Source organism: Oncorhynchus masou, chromosome 29 (assembly GCF_036934945.1).
Source record: "Oncorhynchus masou masou isolate Uvic2021 chromosome 29, UVic_Omas_1.1, whole genome shotgun sequence".
Classification (NCBI taxonomy): Eukaryota; Metazoa; Chordata; class Actinopteri; order Salmoniformes; family Salmonidae; genus Oncorhynchus; species Oncorhynchus masou.
Genome location: NC_088240.1, coordinates 44469588 through 44487591, shown reverse-complemented (window position 1 = coordinate 44487591; position 18004 = coordinate 44469588). Strand labels below are relative to the sequence as shown.

The 18004-nt window shown below is 40.3% G+C and overlaps 1 protein-coding gene across 2 annotated transcripts in view; it reads left to right on the top strand.

Moving 5' to 3' along the window:
• LOC135519895 (E3 ubiquitin-protein ligase HECW2-like) overlaps nt 1–15676 on the top strand; it is a 62927-nt gene extending 47251 nt beyond the window's left edge. For both annotated transcript variants that reach the window (XM_064945111.1, XM_064945110.1), the window contains exons 26-30: nt 6598–6744; nt 8012–8126; nt 8381–8466; nt 9022–9134; nt 12562–15676. In XM_064945111.1, coding sequence (XP_064801183.1) covers nt 6598–6744; nt 8012–8126; nt 8381–8466; nt 9022–9134; nt 12562–12673 — 573 coding nt within the window. In that variant the 3' untranslated portion in view covers nt 12674–15676. The remainder of the gene's footprint in view (nt 1–6597; nt 6745–8011; nt 8127–8380; nt 8467–9021; nt 9135–12561) is intronic.
• Nucleotides 15677–18004: the final 2328 nt, after the last annotated feature.

Genomic DNA, 18004 nt, shown 5'->3' with positions numbered 1-18004 from the left:
GACAATAGCTGGCCAGCTAACCTAGAAAATCGCTCTAGACTACACAATTGTCTTAGATACAAAGACGGCTATGTAGCTGGCTAGCTACGATCAAACAAATCAAACCGTTGTACTGTAATGAAGTGAAATGAAAAATGTGATACTACCTGTGGAGCGACGCGGAATGTTGACCGGGTAGTTGGAGTTCAATTCGGTAGAGGTTGGCTAGCTGTTGGCTAGCTAGCTAGCAGCATTTCCTACGTTAAGGACGACAAATAGCTGGCTAGCTAACCTCGGTAAATTAAGATAATCACTCTAAGTCTACACACTCTAAACTGCACAATTATCTTGGATACGAAGACAGCGAAGACAACTATGTAGCTAGCTGACACTACGCTAATCGAGTCGTTCAGTTGAGTGTAATAGTTTCTACAGTGCTAGTGGACAGTGGATGTTAGCTAGCTGCTTAGCTAGCTGCTGGGCAGATACGTTAGGACGACGAAATACGATAATATGCAATTGTCGTTGATACAAAGACGGCTATGTAGCTAGCTAAGAAGAAATTGCTAAGATAAGACAAATCAAACCGTTGTACTATAACGAAATGTAATGAAAAGTTATACTACCTGCGGACCGAAGTGTACCCATCCTTTACCGTCGAGGATTTCCTCCAAAGTCCAGAAATCCTTATTACGCTGCTCCTGCTGCTGCCCGTTACCACGCCGCTTGGTCCGATCAAACAAATCAAAACAAACATTACTGTGGAGAAAAGCACCAGGAAGGCACAGCTTTCCCATATAATTCTATTTAATATTTTGGGACAAATTAGCAGCGGTGTAAAAAATACCCAATTGTCATACTTGAGTAAAATTATAGATACCTTTTTAATAGAAAGTTAGTTACTCAAGTAAAATTGGAAGTCATCCAGTAAAATACTACTTGAGTAAAAGTATTTGGCTCTAAATATACTTCAGTATCAAAAGTAAATGTATAAATAATTTCAAATTAGTTATATTAAGCAAAGCAGACGGCACCATTTTCTTGTTTTAAAATGTACGAATAGTCAGGGGTACACCCCTACACACAGACATAATTTACAAAAGATGCATTTGTGTTTAGTAAATCCGCCAGATCCGAGGCAGTAGGGACGGTCAGGGATATTCTCTTGATAAGTGTGTGAATTGGACAATCTTCTTGTCCTGTTAAGCATTCAAAATGTAATGAGTACTTTTGAATGTCATGGAAAATGTAGGCAGTAAAAAGTACTTTTATTTTCTATAGGAATGTAATAAAGTAAAAGTTGGCCAAAATATAAATAGTAAACTACAGATACCTCCAAAAACTACTCAAGTAGTACTTTAAAAAGTATTTTTACTTAAGTACTTTACACGAATGCAAATTAGCACCCCTATTTACGCACCACTTGGATTCGGTCCCATGTAGCAAAATTTTAAACCGTGTTTTTTACATTGGATAAAAGTAGAGACTCTGAGCTAGAAAATGCTATATCATACACTACAGTTGAGGAATAATGGGACAGTAATTCTGCTTTTAAAGTTGATAAACCTGAATGTAACCCTACTTTTGTGAAAATGGCCCTTGAATATTTTGGTACACCTACTGGAGAGCTCTTCTTTGTCTACACTCATTAAGAATCGTTCACACCCTCTTAAGCCTTCGCCCCACCCATCTCTTTAAGGATTCACATGTGAGGCCATGTGCTAAAGAGAGTGAGTAGTCAATTTGGCACATGCACAGGAGACAGAAGGTGTAAACATGACAGTAAAATGGTTACTTGTATATTTGCATAGTAGCAATATCAAAAACAGAAAGTGTCCTGATAAAAATATTTTATAATTATTAGATTATAACACACTTGTCTAAATTGATGGGTCATGTGAAAGAAATTATATAAACACCCCCCCAGCCACATCTAGTTAAGTGGATGGGTCACTATTGTCTAGACATGAAATACACCTGGCTGATTTTGATGGGCCATGTAATCATCTGCGAAGTGGAGTCTTTTGTTTAGACATTTAGGTAGCTAGCTAGCTAGCAATGAACAGTCATAATCCCAACTCATACTATAACCACCAATGTGAACTGATTGTCATAGCTGTAGTATGAATCTGAAAGTAGCGAAAGCTAACCAACTAGGTTCAATGTTAACTATATAACTAGCAATGCAAATGGATTTTTGATTTTAATATTACTACACTGATAATACATGTAACATGTATTAACGTTACTAGCTAGCAAACAGTACACTTTAACTTGCAATGAAAACTGCTTTCTGACAAAATTAAAAACGTATAATATCTGAAAATGTAGTTATACTCTTACCCGGATACATATGGATCTGTCACGTTCTGACCTTGATTTCCTTTGTTTTGTCTTTATTTAGTATGGTCAAGGCGTGAGTTGGGGTGGGCAGTCTGTGTTTTTCTATGTTTGGGTTTTGAGTTCAGCCTAGTATGGTTCTCAATCAGAGGCATGTGTCGTTAGTTGTCTCTGATTGGGAATCATGCTTATGTAGCCTGGGTTTCACTTTTGGTTTGTGGGTGTTTGTTTCCGTGTGAGTGTTTGTTGCCACACGGTACTGTTTTGGTTTCGTTCATGTTCGCGTTTGTTTTGTATTTCATAGTGTTCAGTTTGTCTTAAAATAAACATTATGGACACTTACCACGCTGCGCATTGGTCCTCTGATTCTTCTCGCTACTCCTCCTCAGAAGAGGAGGAAGAATGCCATTTCAGAAACACCCACCAACCAAGGACCAAGTGGGACAATTTTGCACTTTGAAGATGCAAAATATTTTTTCTTGTGAAACAAACAAGACATAAGACAAAAACACAGAACTTGACTGTGCATATCTATTCACCCCCCCAAAGTCAATACTTTGTAGAGACACCCTTTGCAGCAATTACAGCTGCAAGTCTTTTGGGATATGTCTCTATAAGTTTGGCACATCTAGCCACTGGGATTTCTGCCCATTCTTCAAGGCAAAACTGCTCTAGCTCCTTCAAGTTGGATGGGTTCCACTGGTGTACAGTAATCTTTAAGGCATACCACAGATTCTCAATTGGATTGAAGTCTGGGCTTTGACTAGGCCATTCCAAGACATTTAAATGTTTCCCCTTCAACCACTCAAGTGTTGCTTTAGCAGTATGCTTTGGATCATTGTCCTGCTGGAAGGTGAACCTCCGTCCCAGTCTCAAATCTCTGGAAGACTGAAACCGGTTCCTTCAAGATTTTCCCTCTATTTAGCACCATGCATCATTCCTTCAACTCTGACCAGGTTCAGAGTCCCCGACGATGACAAACATCCCCACAGGGGATGGTATTCTCAGGGTGATGAGAGGTGTTGGGTTTGTGCCAGACATAGCGTTTTCCTTGATGGCCAAAAAGCTACATTTTAGTCTCATCTGACCAGAGTACCTTCTTCAATATGTTTAGGTAGTCTCCCACATGCCTTTTGGCGAACACCAAACCAGGTAGCGTCTCACCTGGCCAACAACCGGTGAAATTGCAGAGCGCAAAATTGAAACTACAGAATTATAAATATTTAACTTTCAGAAAATGGAAAGTGGAATACATCAAAATAAAGCTTAACTTCTTGTTAATCCAGCTTTACGCCAAAAGCACACCATGCGATTATCTGAGGACAGCGCCCCGCATACAAAAGCATGAAAAACATATTTCAACCAGGCAGGTGCCTGAAAGTCAGAAATCGCGACATAATAAATGCCTTACCTTTGATGATCTTCTTCTGTTTGCACTCCAAAAGGTCCCAGATACATCACAAATGGTCCTTTTGTTCCATAATGTCCTTCTTTATATCCATAAAAACTCAGATTAGCTGGCACGCTTCAGTCAATCATCCACCCAGTTTCCCTCCATTTAAAATGCATACAAATTTAATCCCAAACGTTACTAATAAACTTTTCCAAAAAGTCAAACAACATTTGTAATCAAACCTTTGGTACCCTAATGCGTAAATAAACGATCAAATTTAAGACGGCAGAATCGTTATTGTCTTTACCCGGAGAGAAATACCAAAGAACACGCTCTCTTCCACGAGCTTGGATACACTACAGCCAAAATGGGATCCACCTAGAAAAACTAGAATTTCAAATTTTTCTAACCAGCCTGAAACTCTTTCTAAAGACTGTTGACATCTAGTGGAAGCCCTAGGAACTGCAATCTGGGAGGATTTCACCTTAAAATAAAAGTGACAGCCATTGAAAACAGTTTTTCAATTTGTCCTCTGGGTTTTGCCTGCCATATCAGTTCTGTTGTACTCACAGACATAATTTTAACCTCTTGGAACTATCCGGGAGAATTGTCATCAACTGACACTAATTGGCATAACGCAATGGACAAAAAATATTACTGGAAAATATTCATATTCATGAAATCACAAGTGAAATATAGTGAAACACAGCTTAGCCTTTTGTTAATCACCCTGTCATCTCAGATTAAAAAATTGATGCTTTACAGCAAAAGCAAGACAAGGATTTGTGTAAGTTTATCGATAGCCTAGCATAGCATTATGTCCAGCTAGCAGTCGGCAACTTGGTCACGAAAATTAGAAAAGCAATCAAATTAAATCGTTTACCTTTGATGAGCTTCGGATGTTTTCACTCACGAGACTCCCAGTTAGACAGCATGTGTTTTGTCCATAAAGATGATTTTTATAGCCCAAATACCTCCTTTTTGTTCTTCACGTTTGGTTGAGAAATCCATAGGAAACTGCGGTCACGACAACGGCGATAAATATTTCTAATTAGATCCATAATATCAACAGAAACATGGCAAATGTTTTTTATAATCATTCCTCAAGGTGTTTTTCAAATATCTATTTGATAATATATCAACCGGGACAGTTGGCTTCCCAGTAGGAGCGAGAGGCACAATGGCCACCTTTGTCTATTACACACATATCACTCTGAGAGCCACCAGCTGACCACTGACGCAATGTTGTCTTTCACGCTCATTTTTCAAAATAAAAGCCTGAAACTATGTCTTGTGACACTAGACACATTAGGGAAGCCATAGAAAAAGGAATCTGGTTGATATTCAATTCACTGCTCAATAGGGACGCATAGGAACGCAGAGGTTTCTAAATAAGAGTCCCTTCCTTCTCAGGCTTTCGCCTGCAATATCAGTTCTGTTATACTCACAGACAATATTTTTACAGTTTTGGAAACTTTAGTGTTTTCTATCCTAAGCTGTCAATTATATGCATATTCTAGCATCTTGTCCTGACAAAATAGCCCGTTTACTTTGGGAACGTTATTTTTCCAAAAATGAAAATAGTGCCCCCTAGTTTCAAGAGGTTAACAGTGTTAGAAACTTTAGTGTTTTCTATCCATATCTACCAATATATGCATATCCTAGCTTCTGGGCCTGAGTAAAAGGCAGTTCACTTTGGGCACACTTTTCATCCGGATATGAAAATACTGCCCTCTACCCAAGAGAGGTTAAGCAATGGCTTTTTTCTGGCCACTCTTCCGTAAAGCACAGCTCTGTGGAGTGTATGGCTTAAAGTGGTCCTATGGACAGATACTCCAATCTCTGCGGTGGAGCTTTGCAGCTCCTTCATGGTTATCTTTGGTAACTTTGTTGCCTCTCTGGTTAACCCCCTCTTTGCCTGGTCTGTGAGTTTTGGTGAGCGGCCGTCTCTTTGGCAAGTTTGTTGTGGTGCCATATTCTTTCCATTTTTTAATAACGGATTTAATGGTGCTCCGTTCAAAGTTTCGGATATTTATTTATAACCCAAACCTGATCTGTACTTCTCCACAACTTTGTCCCTGACCTGTTTGGAGATCTTCATGGTGCTGCCTGCTTGGTGGTGCCCCTTGCTTAGTGGTGTTGCAGACTCTGGGGCCTTTCAGAACAGGTGCATATATACTGAGATCATGGGACACTTACAGTTTAAGTCAGATGTTTACATACACTTAGGTTGTAGTCATTAACTTGTTTGTCAACCACTCCAATAATTTATTGTTAACAAACTATAGTTTTGGCAAGTCGGTTAGGGGACCTAGGCCTGAGTGAGTGAAATATATTATTTTGATGGCAGGCCAAATGCTCATTTTCAAGGAATCACGAGGCTCATTTGAATTTCTTGAAACAACAGGAAAATTCTCAGCAACAAGAGTAATCAAGTTAACATCCAACATCTGTATAAAAGTCAAAAACCAACATTTAGCTCTTGCAAGTTGTTGTATAATATGTTTTGTGGTTGGAATTGCAGTATGTATTTAGTTTGAGAATTTAGATGTGCGCTATCAACTTTTGACAGACTGGTTTAACTCTGGACAACTAAAATTGGTTGCTTAGCAACCAACTGCCAACAGACATGTGGAGAACAAAGAGTGATAGAGTTCCAATATTTGCATAACCTTTCTGATTTGAGGATAGCTGTGAGGGTTTTCCAGTCAAGATCAAATCCTCTGATCTCCTCGCTCATTAATAATAGAATGTTCATATTGGAAGATTGAAGAAAGTCTCTTTGGCAAATGATAGAAGCGTCAAGAAGTGGAATGCTAGCTAAAAAGACTGGTACCCAGACTAGGTTTCACCCATATTGTGTATCAATCTCTACGGCCTTTTAGATCACAGAGAGAGAGCTGAAGCCAGGCGGGGCAGGTATTCCAGTGTCAGAGAAGAATAAGAAGGAGTACATCGAGCGTATGGTTAAGTGGCGCATCGAAAGGGGTGTGGCTCAGCAGACGGAGAGCCTGGTGCGAGGCTTCTATGAGGTAGGGCCCTGTGTTTTGTGCAATCTTGTGACATAAAGTGAGCTCCAAAAAGTATTGGGACACTGACACATTTTTTGTTGTTTTAGCTCTGTACTCCAGCACTTTGGATTTGAAATGATGCAATGACTATGAAGTTAAAGTGCCGACTGTTACAGCTGCACAAATAAACCCCCAAGACATGTTAACCGCTCACCATTACAGTAACAGGGGAGATGAGCATTTTTTGTGGGGTATGATATTCGTGCATCTAACATTCTCACTCATTATTACTCAGAATTCATTCAGCGTTATCCGTAATCATGGTAGCATTTTGTTTTGAAACATATACTATTCTTATTTACAATAAAAGTGACTCTAGAATGACATAATACATTATTTACCGTTGGGCACAAGATAATCTGAAACACAACCAAAAGAAACAGCAAATCCAACAAATTTGTAAGGTCACAAGCTTGATTGCGGGCTATGAATATGGGACCAAATACATAACTTTTGACTACTTTAATACATACATAAGTGAATTTGTCACAATGCCTGTGGTCCCCTAAAATGGGAGGGACTATGTACAAAAAGTGCTGTAATTTCTAAATGGTTCATGCAAAATGGATAAGAATACAGTCAAATTGAAGCTGACAGTCTGCACTTCATAGTCATTGTATCATTTCAAATCCAAAGTGCTGGAGTACAGAGCCAAAACAACAACACAAATTGTCACTGTCCCAATACTTTTGGAGCTCACTGTAGCATGATTTTTATCCTGTATTTTAAGCCTTATCCTGGAATTTGTTTCACCAAAAATGAAAGAAATTGTCTGAGGATGGTGCTGGACCATTTGAAATAAAAAGAGAATGGGACAGTTTGATGAAAAAGCTTTAAATAAAGGTTCAAATCTAGGTCATGTGACATGATTGTACAAAACACAGGGCCCTATGACATCACACACACCAACAATGGTCCATCATTCTGATATGTATTGGTCAAGTGGTATTGTATCTGCAATAGATAATGATGCACCGTTACTTTGTGATACAGTATGTATTGGTCAGGTGGTAATGTACAGTATGTGTATTGGGTAATAGAAAATGATGCAGCAGGTGGTAATGTATCTTAAATAGATATAATCAAATGGATAATCATGCAGGCCATTAACATTCCATGTGGTTACTCTAAATTTATTAGGGGTGTATCAGTATTGCAATATGTATTGGCCAGGTGGGAATGTCTCTGTAATAGATAATACATTAGTATTGTGACATGTATTGGTTAGGTGGTGGATGTGCGGCTGGTATCTGTGTTTGATGCCCGGGAGCTGGAGCTGGTGATCGCTGGCACTGCAGAGATCGACCTGGCAGACTGGAGGAACAACACAGAGTACAGAGGAGGTAGACTGGAGCAGTGGTGGGCAGTCAGACGGTGTGGGGGCATGCTTTTGCTCCAGCCAAGTAGTAACACCCATAATTCTACTAATCAAAGATGAGATCATAACTTTGATTAGTGGAATCAGGTGTTACTGCTTGGCCCCGCACAACCCACCCAGTTTACAAACAAGTGCAGGGCAACACTTTTGAATGGACATGAAAGCTACAAATACTTTTAAGAACAGGAGGCTTATTTTGCCTTCCATCTTTCTCCCCAGGGTACCATGACAACCACATAGTAATCCGCTGGTTCTGGGCGGCAGTGGAGCGTTTCAACAATGAGCAGAAATTGAGACTGCTGCAGGTACTACTTTTCAGGGGAAACTCCAACAGAGTTTGATACTTAAGACTGGGGAGCTTAGCCTTTTCCTAACTTACAATAGCTCTTTATTTTACAGCTCTGTTACCACTGGTATTTATTTGGTATTGAATGTGAAATTACTTGCTTAAAATTGGTGCTTCCTGGTACAATTAATATCCTAGTGACAAGAAGTAATTTTTGTGCAAAATGAATATAATTGCCCTTTTTACAAGTATTTTGTATGTAAATACCTGCTTATTATTTATTTAACCTTTATTTAATTAGGCAAGTCAGTTAAGAGCAAATTCTTATTTACAATCACCGCCTACCCCAGCCAAACCCAAACCCGGACGCTGGGCCAATTGTGCACCGCCCTATGGGACTCACAATCATGGCCGGTTGTGATACAGCCTGGAATCGAACCAGGGTCTGTAGTGACACCTCTAGCACTGAGATGCAGTGCATTAGACCCCTGTGCCACTTGGGAGCCCATATTTGGTGCTGTAAAATTAAAGTGTTACCTAAATTGGATAGTTGACATTGTTTATTTCTCCCTAGTTTGTGACAGGCACCTCCAGTATTCCCTATGAGGGCTTTGCCTCCCTCAGAGGTAGCAATGGACCACGCAGGTTCTGTGTGGAGAAGTGGGGCAAAATCACCTCCTTGCCCAGGTACAGTACACCTGTCTGTCTGTCTGTCTGTGTATTTACCTACCTGTTTGTGAGCTATTCAAAATGTTCTGCTTCTGTCACTATCATGTGTGTACTATAGGTTTGTGTGTATGTGATGTGTGTGTGCACATCAGTGGAAGCTCCTCACAGGAGGAAAAGGAGGACCATCCTCAGTGAATTTAATACAAATTAAAACAGTTTTTTTAACAGTGAAACTATCATTTTTAGATAAAACCATACTAAATATATTCACGTCACCAAATAATTGATTAAAACACACTGTTTTGCAATTAAGGTCTATAGCACATTGTAGGGAACCACCATGGTGTAGCCGGAGGACAGCTAATGCAAAACATTGGAGGCTCATGGTACTAATTATGACAACTTCCGGAGGACATCTTCCAACCTGTCAGAGCTCTTGCAGCATGAACTGACATTTTGTCCGCACAATCAAAGGATCAGAGAATGAATCTAATACTGAAAGAATAAGCTACAGCTTGCTAGCACTGCAGTGCATAAAATGTGGTGAGTAGTTGACTCAAAGAGAGAGAAAGACAGGAGTTTAACAGTTTTGAACAAATTAAAGCAAGAGGGAGAGCTAGCTATGTTTCCTATTTTTTTCACTTACTTAGCTAGCTAGCCAGTTTAGCTTGCTCAAACAGAGGAATGCTAGAGTTTGTTAGCTAGCTGGACATTGCTATCAAACACTGGAACGCTTCCAAGTCAAGGTAAGCTTTTGGTTTTATTAATTTACTGCCACTGGGCGCACAGGAGTAACTGCTGAAGTGCTTGCTGACTGTACACTGTACTGCATGATTGTAGCGGGTTTACTAATGCGTTTAGTTCTACGAGCATGTTGACAATGTTGACAATGACATGAGATGGTGACAATGATGTAGGTTGTGTGTAGCGGTGATGACATAAATGTTGGGATTGGAAAGCGTTTATTTGCCTGGTCACAGACAGCTAATGTGTTGTGCACTGAAGTCCACAAGTGAAGGGAAAAGGTGAGAGAGGAGAGCGCATAGTTGCGAGAATGAATTACAACAAGCAAAGTGATCATGCTGTTTATGTGGCAGCTATGAAAGTGAACTGTGTTTGCGTGGAATTAGGAGTACAACAAGATATGGAGCAGGAGGGGATGGCTGACGTTTTACAGGCTCCTAACCAACTGTGCTATGTAATTATTTATTTATTTAGCATTTGTTGTAACTAATTTTGTACATAATGTTGCTGCTACCATTGTTGCTACCGCCTCTTACGACCAAAAATAACTTCTAGACATCAGAACAGCGATTACTCACCTCAATCTGGATGAAGATGTATAGTTGATGTCGGAAGTTTACATACACTTAGGTTGGAGTCATTAAACCTTGTTTTTCAACCACTCCACAAACTTCTTGTTAACAAACTATAGTTTTGGCAAGTCAGTTAGGACATCTACTTTGTGTATGACACAAGTAATTTTTCCAAAAATTGTTTACAGACAGATTATTTCACTTATAATTCACTGTATCACAATTCCAGTGGGTCAGTAGTTTACATACACTAAGTTGTCTGTGCATTTAAACAGTGCGGGAAATTCCAGAAAATGATGTCATGGCTTTAGAAGCTTCTGATAGGCTAATTGACATCATTTGAGTCAATTGGAGGTGTACCTGTGGATGTATTTCAAGGCATACCTTCAAACTCAGTGCCTCTTTGCTTGACATCATGAAAAATCTAAAGAAATCAGCCAAGACAGAAAGAAAATTGTAGACTCCACAAGTCTGGTTCATTGTTGGGAGCAATTTCTAAATGCCTGAAGGTACAATGTTCATCTGTACAAACAATAGCATGCAAGTATAAACACCATGGGACCACGCAGACGTCATACCGCTCAGGAAGGAGACGCGTTCTGTTTCCTAGAGATGAATGTACTTTGGTGCGAAAAGTGCAAATCAATCCCAGAACAACAGCAAATGACCTTGTGAAGACTTTAATAATGGGAATTGATGGGAAAGCTAAGGACCCTGGGACTAAACACCTCCCTCTGCAACTGGATCCTGGACTTCCTGACATGCCGCCTCCAGATGGTAAGGGCAGGCAACCACATATCTGCCACACTGATCCTCAATACTGGGGCCCCTCAGAGGTGCGTGCTTAGTCCCCTCCTGTACTCCATGTTCACCCATGACTGCGTGGCCAAACACGACTCCAACACAATAAGTCTGCTGACGACACAACAGTGGTTGGCCTGATCACCGACATTGATGAGACAGACTATAGGGAGGTCAGAGACCTGGCAGTGAGGTGCCTGGACAACAACCTCTCAATGTGAGCAAGACAAAGGAGCTGATAGTGGACTATAGGAAAAGGAGGACCGTACAGGCCCCCATTAACATTGACGGGACTGAAGTGGATCGGGATGAGAGTTTCAAATTCCTTGGTGTCCACATCATCAACAAACTATCAGTCCAAACATACCAAGACAGTTGTGAACAGGGCACGACAAAACCTTTTCCCCATCAGGAGACTGAAAAGATTTGGTATGCGTCCCCAGATCCTCAAAGTTCTACAGCTGCACCATCGAGAGCATCCTGACTGGTTGCATTACCGCCTTTGTTTTTACACTGCTGCTACTCACTGTTTATTATCTATGCATAGTCTCTTCACAAATGACCTCAATTAACCTGTACCCCCGTACATTGACTCGGTACCGGTACCCCCTGTGTACAGCCTCATTATTGTTATGTACATTTCTTGTGTTACCTATTGATTGATTCAATTTAAAAAAAAAACTATATTCAGTAAATATTTTATTAACTCTAATTCTTGAACTGCATTGTTGGTTAAGGTTTGTATTTGGCACATGTGACAAATAAAATGTTGATTTGATTTGTATTCATTCCGCTGACTCTGTTGAACAATGATTCTTAAATGGAAGCAAACAGAAGGAAACGGGGATAAACATACCTGAATTTGTCCAATAGAAACTCTCATTTGCAACTGTTGGACTAATGATTATACCCTAGATCAGCTAGATACAGGCAAGAGTGTGCATGATGGTATTGAATGTGTTACTGTCTGTCACCTTGATTACTAAAAATTCTCTCAACCTGTGCACCTAAATTGTAAACTTTAATTTATAAGCTAGGTTGTAGCAACCTCATGATGGGTATTGGGAAATTTGAGTATCATGTAGTAGCCTAGATCTATCGATGCTGCATTGAGTTAGGTGAATGGAATATTAATGACCATCATTCAATATGCTGTAATAAAAATAAGGCCATGCTGGTAAAACAATTAAATGGCATCCTCATCTTAAATGGCACCGACCGCCACTGTTGCACAAATACATTCTACTTTATATTATGCACATTGTACATGCGTGGGTGCGTGCATATTCTGTCAATTTACTCCTCACTATGGATCTGTCTCTCTACAGGGCCCACACATGCTTTAACCGTCTGGACCTCCCGCCGTACCCATCGTTCTCCATGCTCTACGAGAAGATGCTGACAGCTGTGGAGGAAACCAGCACCTTTGGCCTGGAGTAACCTCTCCAAAATGTCCACCACAGCCAGGGGTTGAATTGGGTAAGAACAATGGTGGATAGGAAATCCCACCACCTTAGCTTGAGGCGAGACAGGACTCACAGTACACAATGGAGACTGAATAGACATCTACAAGAAATTATCATTGTGGAGAAAAAACAACAACCTTTGGGACAATTTCACCAACAAGATAATCCCAATTTGACCCCCTGGCTTTGCTATACCTCCCTGCTCCATGAGCCCATACTTCCTGGAATAACGTTACTGTTCTTTTACCTACACTGATGCCCTCCATTCGATTCCTGCGTACAACCACCACACTTGTGCTTTATCTCTTATCAGTTTAATGGCCTTGGTTACTGTATCTCCAGTCCTCCTCCTTCCTCCAGGGGTTCAGCCTGCACTTCAAGTCCAGAGAAACCTTATCCTAATCCCCTATGCTTCCTCCTGGAGTGACCTCGTGTTCTGGACCTCAGAACTGTTTCATTTTCTACTCTGGGGCTGCAGACTATGCACACTATAATACATAATGAACTAATGCCTTGGCTTTGAACATACACACATACACGCTTCTAACGCACACACTTTCAAGATGATCCTCATGAGTAAGACCGTTATCATTTCTGAAGGGATTCAATTGTATGTCAGAGCTCCTAAGGGGCACCAAAGGCATTGTCATACTCCAAAACACACTGCACTTACCTTATGTTAGACTACATGAGCAAGGCTTTAAAACTGACACACACTTACGTACGGATACAATTGTAGGGTCACTCTTTTTCCAAATAGATGAGATGCACTTTCTCATAGACGCATGTAGCTCCACATGCATGTACACACACACACACATACACATACACACTGAGACATTGCCAAACAAAAGGCTTTATTTCTCACTGATGTAATTTTCTCCCATTCAGTGTACTTACTGATGAATGTATCACAAAAGAGTGAACCTGTGTATGAACCTGTATGAATCTCCAGCTTGCCGTAGTAGGAAGACTGAGGAGCCTTCAAAGAAGAAGAAACACCAGAGCCGCACGAAGTGTAGCTCGTACAATTGATGACTGTGGTTGATTGAGGAATATGGAAGCCGAGACTGTGGCATCGGACATGTGCCTTGTTATGAGAGATATGAGAGACACTTTTACTCATTGTTTTACGAAGGGATGCGTCCATTTCCTATTGGGTCACGACTGAAAACTCAGTTGTAACGAGAGACTTTGTATTGTCTATTTGGTTGTTCAAAATTACATTCAAAGGGTTTATCTGTGTCACACACAAAAAACACAACTTTTAAAGCTAGAATCCTTAGTTGCTTCCTACATCTATTTTTGGACCTATAAATTAATGATATATACCCATTGATTCTTGAAAAATATAACTTATAAATGCATCATGAACTTAGTTCAACAGTTGTACCCCATCAGAACCCAAAATATTAACGTGTTTTACTCCAAAGCCTCAAAACATGGTTAAAACTGTACTTTTTATATCATGGGTGGTCAGTCCTTGCATCCATAGCTCTGTCTATGAATTAGAGAGGGGTTACATTTCTCCAGGCCCAACCCTCAGCTTTCTACCAAAACAGAGGCGGGGTGCCACTTTGTTATTCTTTCAATTAAGGATTCCAGCTTTAAGTGTATTCCAAAACAGTTCCAGGATGCAAACACAAGAGGGCAGCACATCATATATGGGTACTTCAGTACCATCCACACAGCTATAGAAGCATTTTTAAGCATGGGGCATACACTACACACCAACACAGATGCTTACGATTTCTTGAAAGCATGTTTTCATCCTGGTTTTGGACTTCTCAGTGCATAACCCCTACCCAAAGGATTTATTTACACACACACACACACACACACACACACACACACACACACACACACACACACACACACACACACACACACACACACACACACACACACACACACACACACACACACACACACACACACACACACACACACACACATTTTCTATGGGGTGCACACACTACTGTACAGAGGTCTATGTGAGCTAAACAGACAACTCGGGCTAGAGTAGATAGTAATAGAAGCCCCACTGTGATGCACTGTGGAGGCAGCCTTCATATCTCAGCCTGGCTCGATACTGCATGCAGGGTCCATCTCAGCAACTCTGTGAGCTGCACTGAGTCCGGAACCCCTAGATGGTGTTGTGTTATAGCTCAATATTTGCATGCCGAAATAGTGCAACACAAGTTTGTCCTTATTAGATTTTGCATGAGGATATCGCAATCGATGTGGAGAAAATGGCGGGAGGAGCCAGACAGTACTTTAGGGTATGTTGCTATAATGTGTTCGTAGCACTGTTATAAATACGTCCAAAGACATGACGAGGGATAAGTCAAATATATCTCTATGTTTTGTGTCCCATTGTGTATGGGTTCACTAACTATGAAATGTTATAACAGCCATTGTTGTTTATGTGACAGGTTATGACGAGTGTTACTGAAGAACTGTGCCAGCACACTTTAAGGGAATTTGTTTTGTTCCATTCAAGTGTTCACTTGTCGTGACGATATATCAGAGGATGGAGGTTAAGGGTCATAGTTCATGGCTACACAGAGAACCAATCGGGGTGTAATGAATGACGAAGATGAAGTGAGAGCACTTTTCTTTGTATATACTTGTACATGTACTGTATGTCTGTCCCTGTTGTGTATACATATACAGTACCATTCAAAAGTTTGGACACACCTAGTCATTCCAGGGTTTTTCTTTATTTTTACTATTTTCTACATTGTAGAATAATAGTGAAGACATCAAAACTATGAAATAACACATATGGAATCATGTAGTAACCAAAAAGGTGTTAAACAAATCAAAATATATTTTAAATTTGAGATTCTTCAAAGTAGCCACCCTTTGACTTGATGACAGTTTTGCACACTCTTGGCATTCTCTTTGTTTAACACTTTTTTTGGTTACTACATGATTCCATGTGTTATTTCAATTTTGATGTTTTCACTATTATTCTACAATGTAGAAAATTGTAATAATAAAGAAAAACCCTTTAATGGGTATGGTGTGTCCATACTTTTGACTGGTACTGTTTATTTTGCACCAAATGTACTAATGGTTTGGGGCTCGCATAGTCAACCATGTCTCCCTATTTCTGTTTAACGGAATGACCCCAGTCTCGAACGTCCACACATCCCCACATCACCTTGAGCTTGGAGGGGCGGCTTTGTGGCATGTGCAGTAACCTTTCACAATGGGGTTCAAATCATTTCTGCCAATCAAGACATTTTCCATGGCTTTTTGTTCTGCTGCGAATGTCCAATAAGAATAAAGTCAGTCTGCTTCTCGCCCAATAAGGACAAAACTCACCGCCACCACCACTCCCCTTGCCTGATCAATTACCAATAGGATTGGACATCCCACTGTCAGAACTCCACTCTATGCAAAAGCTCCTGTATTTCTCCTTTTCACCCCCAATGATTGTATTAAAAGACAATGGCACAGGGCAAGTTTTAATTAGCGATACATGAATGTGTGTTTTCTTTCTGTGTATTTTTTTTTAGGTGAAGCAGGGGCTCAGCCAGTAGGGCACAACACTTTATTCATTTATTTATTTCACCTTTATTTAACCAGGTAGGCAAGTTGAGAACAAGTTCTCATTTACAATTGCGACCTGGCCAAGATAAAGCAAAGCAGTTCGACACATACAACGACACAGAGTTAGGCCATGGTGGCAAAGTAAATACAATATAGCAAGTAAAACGCTGGAATGGTAGATTTGCAGTGGAAGAATGTGCAAAGTAGAAATAAAAATAATGGGGTGCAAAGGAGCAAAATAAATAAAATAAATACAGTGGGGAAAGAGGTAGTTGTTTGGCTAAATTATAGGTAGGCTATGTACAGGTGCAGTAATCTGTGAGCTGCTCTGACAGTTGGTGCTTAAAGCTGGTGAGGGAGATGTGTTTCCAGTTTTAGAGATGTTTGTAGTTCGTTCCAGTCATTGGCAGCAGAGAACTGGAAGGAGAGGCGGCCAAGGAAAGGTTTTGGGGGTGACCAGAGAGACATACCTGCTGGAGCGCGTGCTACAGGTGGGTGATGCTATGGTGACCAGCGAGCTGAGATAAGGGGGGACTTTACCTAGAAGGGTCTTGTAGATGACATGGAGCCAGTGGGTTTGGCAACAGGTATGAAGCGAGGGCCAGCCAACGAGAGCGTACAGTTCGCAATGGTGGGTAGCATATGGGGCTTTGGTGACAAAACGGATTGCACTTAGAGAGAAGCATATAGAGATCTACAGCATACTATGGACATTTCTATTCTCTATATTTATTTTTGCAGAATGAAAGAAACACACGCACACACACATTTTATTTTAACTGCATTCCATAAAGTATTTTGGAAAATATGAAAATACAGAGTTCCAGCTAAACAATTGAATTGCCCCATTTATTTTTTAATTTTTTTATGATCTATGATTGTATTTATGCTTTACAGCTTTTTGTACAATACATGTGTGAATGACCCTGTCATTGTGAGATACTAGGTTCACATCGATGATGCCGTCCATTTGAAGAAGCCCCTCGTGGTAAGTATGGTGTTTGAGAAGCCACGCGCTGCAAATATGGGTAACCGCATACAGTATGTGGAGTGTCTGAAAGTGGGCGTGTCAACAGAAGTGGGAGGAACAACAGCGATAGGCATTACACCAGTGCTCTGTAATTGGTTAGGCGGTTTTAATTGAGTGTGTTGTTTTTAGTTTCTTAACACATTTTTATTGGTCGGTTCCCGACCGTGTGAAACAAGACTGGGAGAGCGACAAGGCACTCTATTCTTGATAGAGAATCATACTGTGCCATTTGAATGTTAACAAAATACACAAAAAACACCTCATGTATAGCGAAAATATGAAAATAAAAGTAATTTTGATGTCAGTTATTAGTCTACCAGTTTTTATTTATTACCAATAAAAATAACTACTCTTGAATAATTGGGTAGCAAACAGCCTACTGTTTTTTTACCAATAAATCTATGTTTGACTATTATAACTCATGGCATCTATTTGACTATTGTCAGATGATGACAAAAATGTGTATGGCTCAAAATAATTACTCTTATAGAATTGGGCAGCTTAAAATGAAGAGTATTCAAGGACCCTCATCAGCTTACTTACAAATACAAATGTGGCACTGATGAAGCAATCCTCATTGGCCTATGCTCAACTGCTATTTGTGGATTTTGGTTCAGCATTTAACATCTTGCAGCCACACATCCTCCACAGTGAAGGTGGAGGTATCACTCATTTCTGACCAACAGGACCCAGCAGGTCAGAGCGAACCTATCC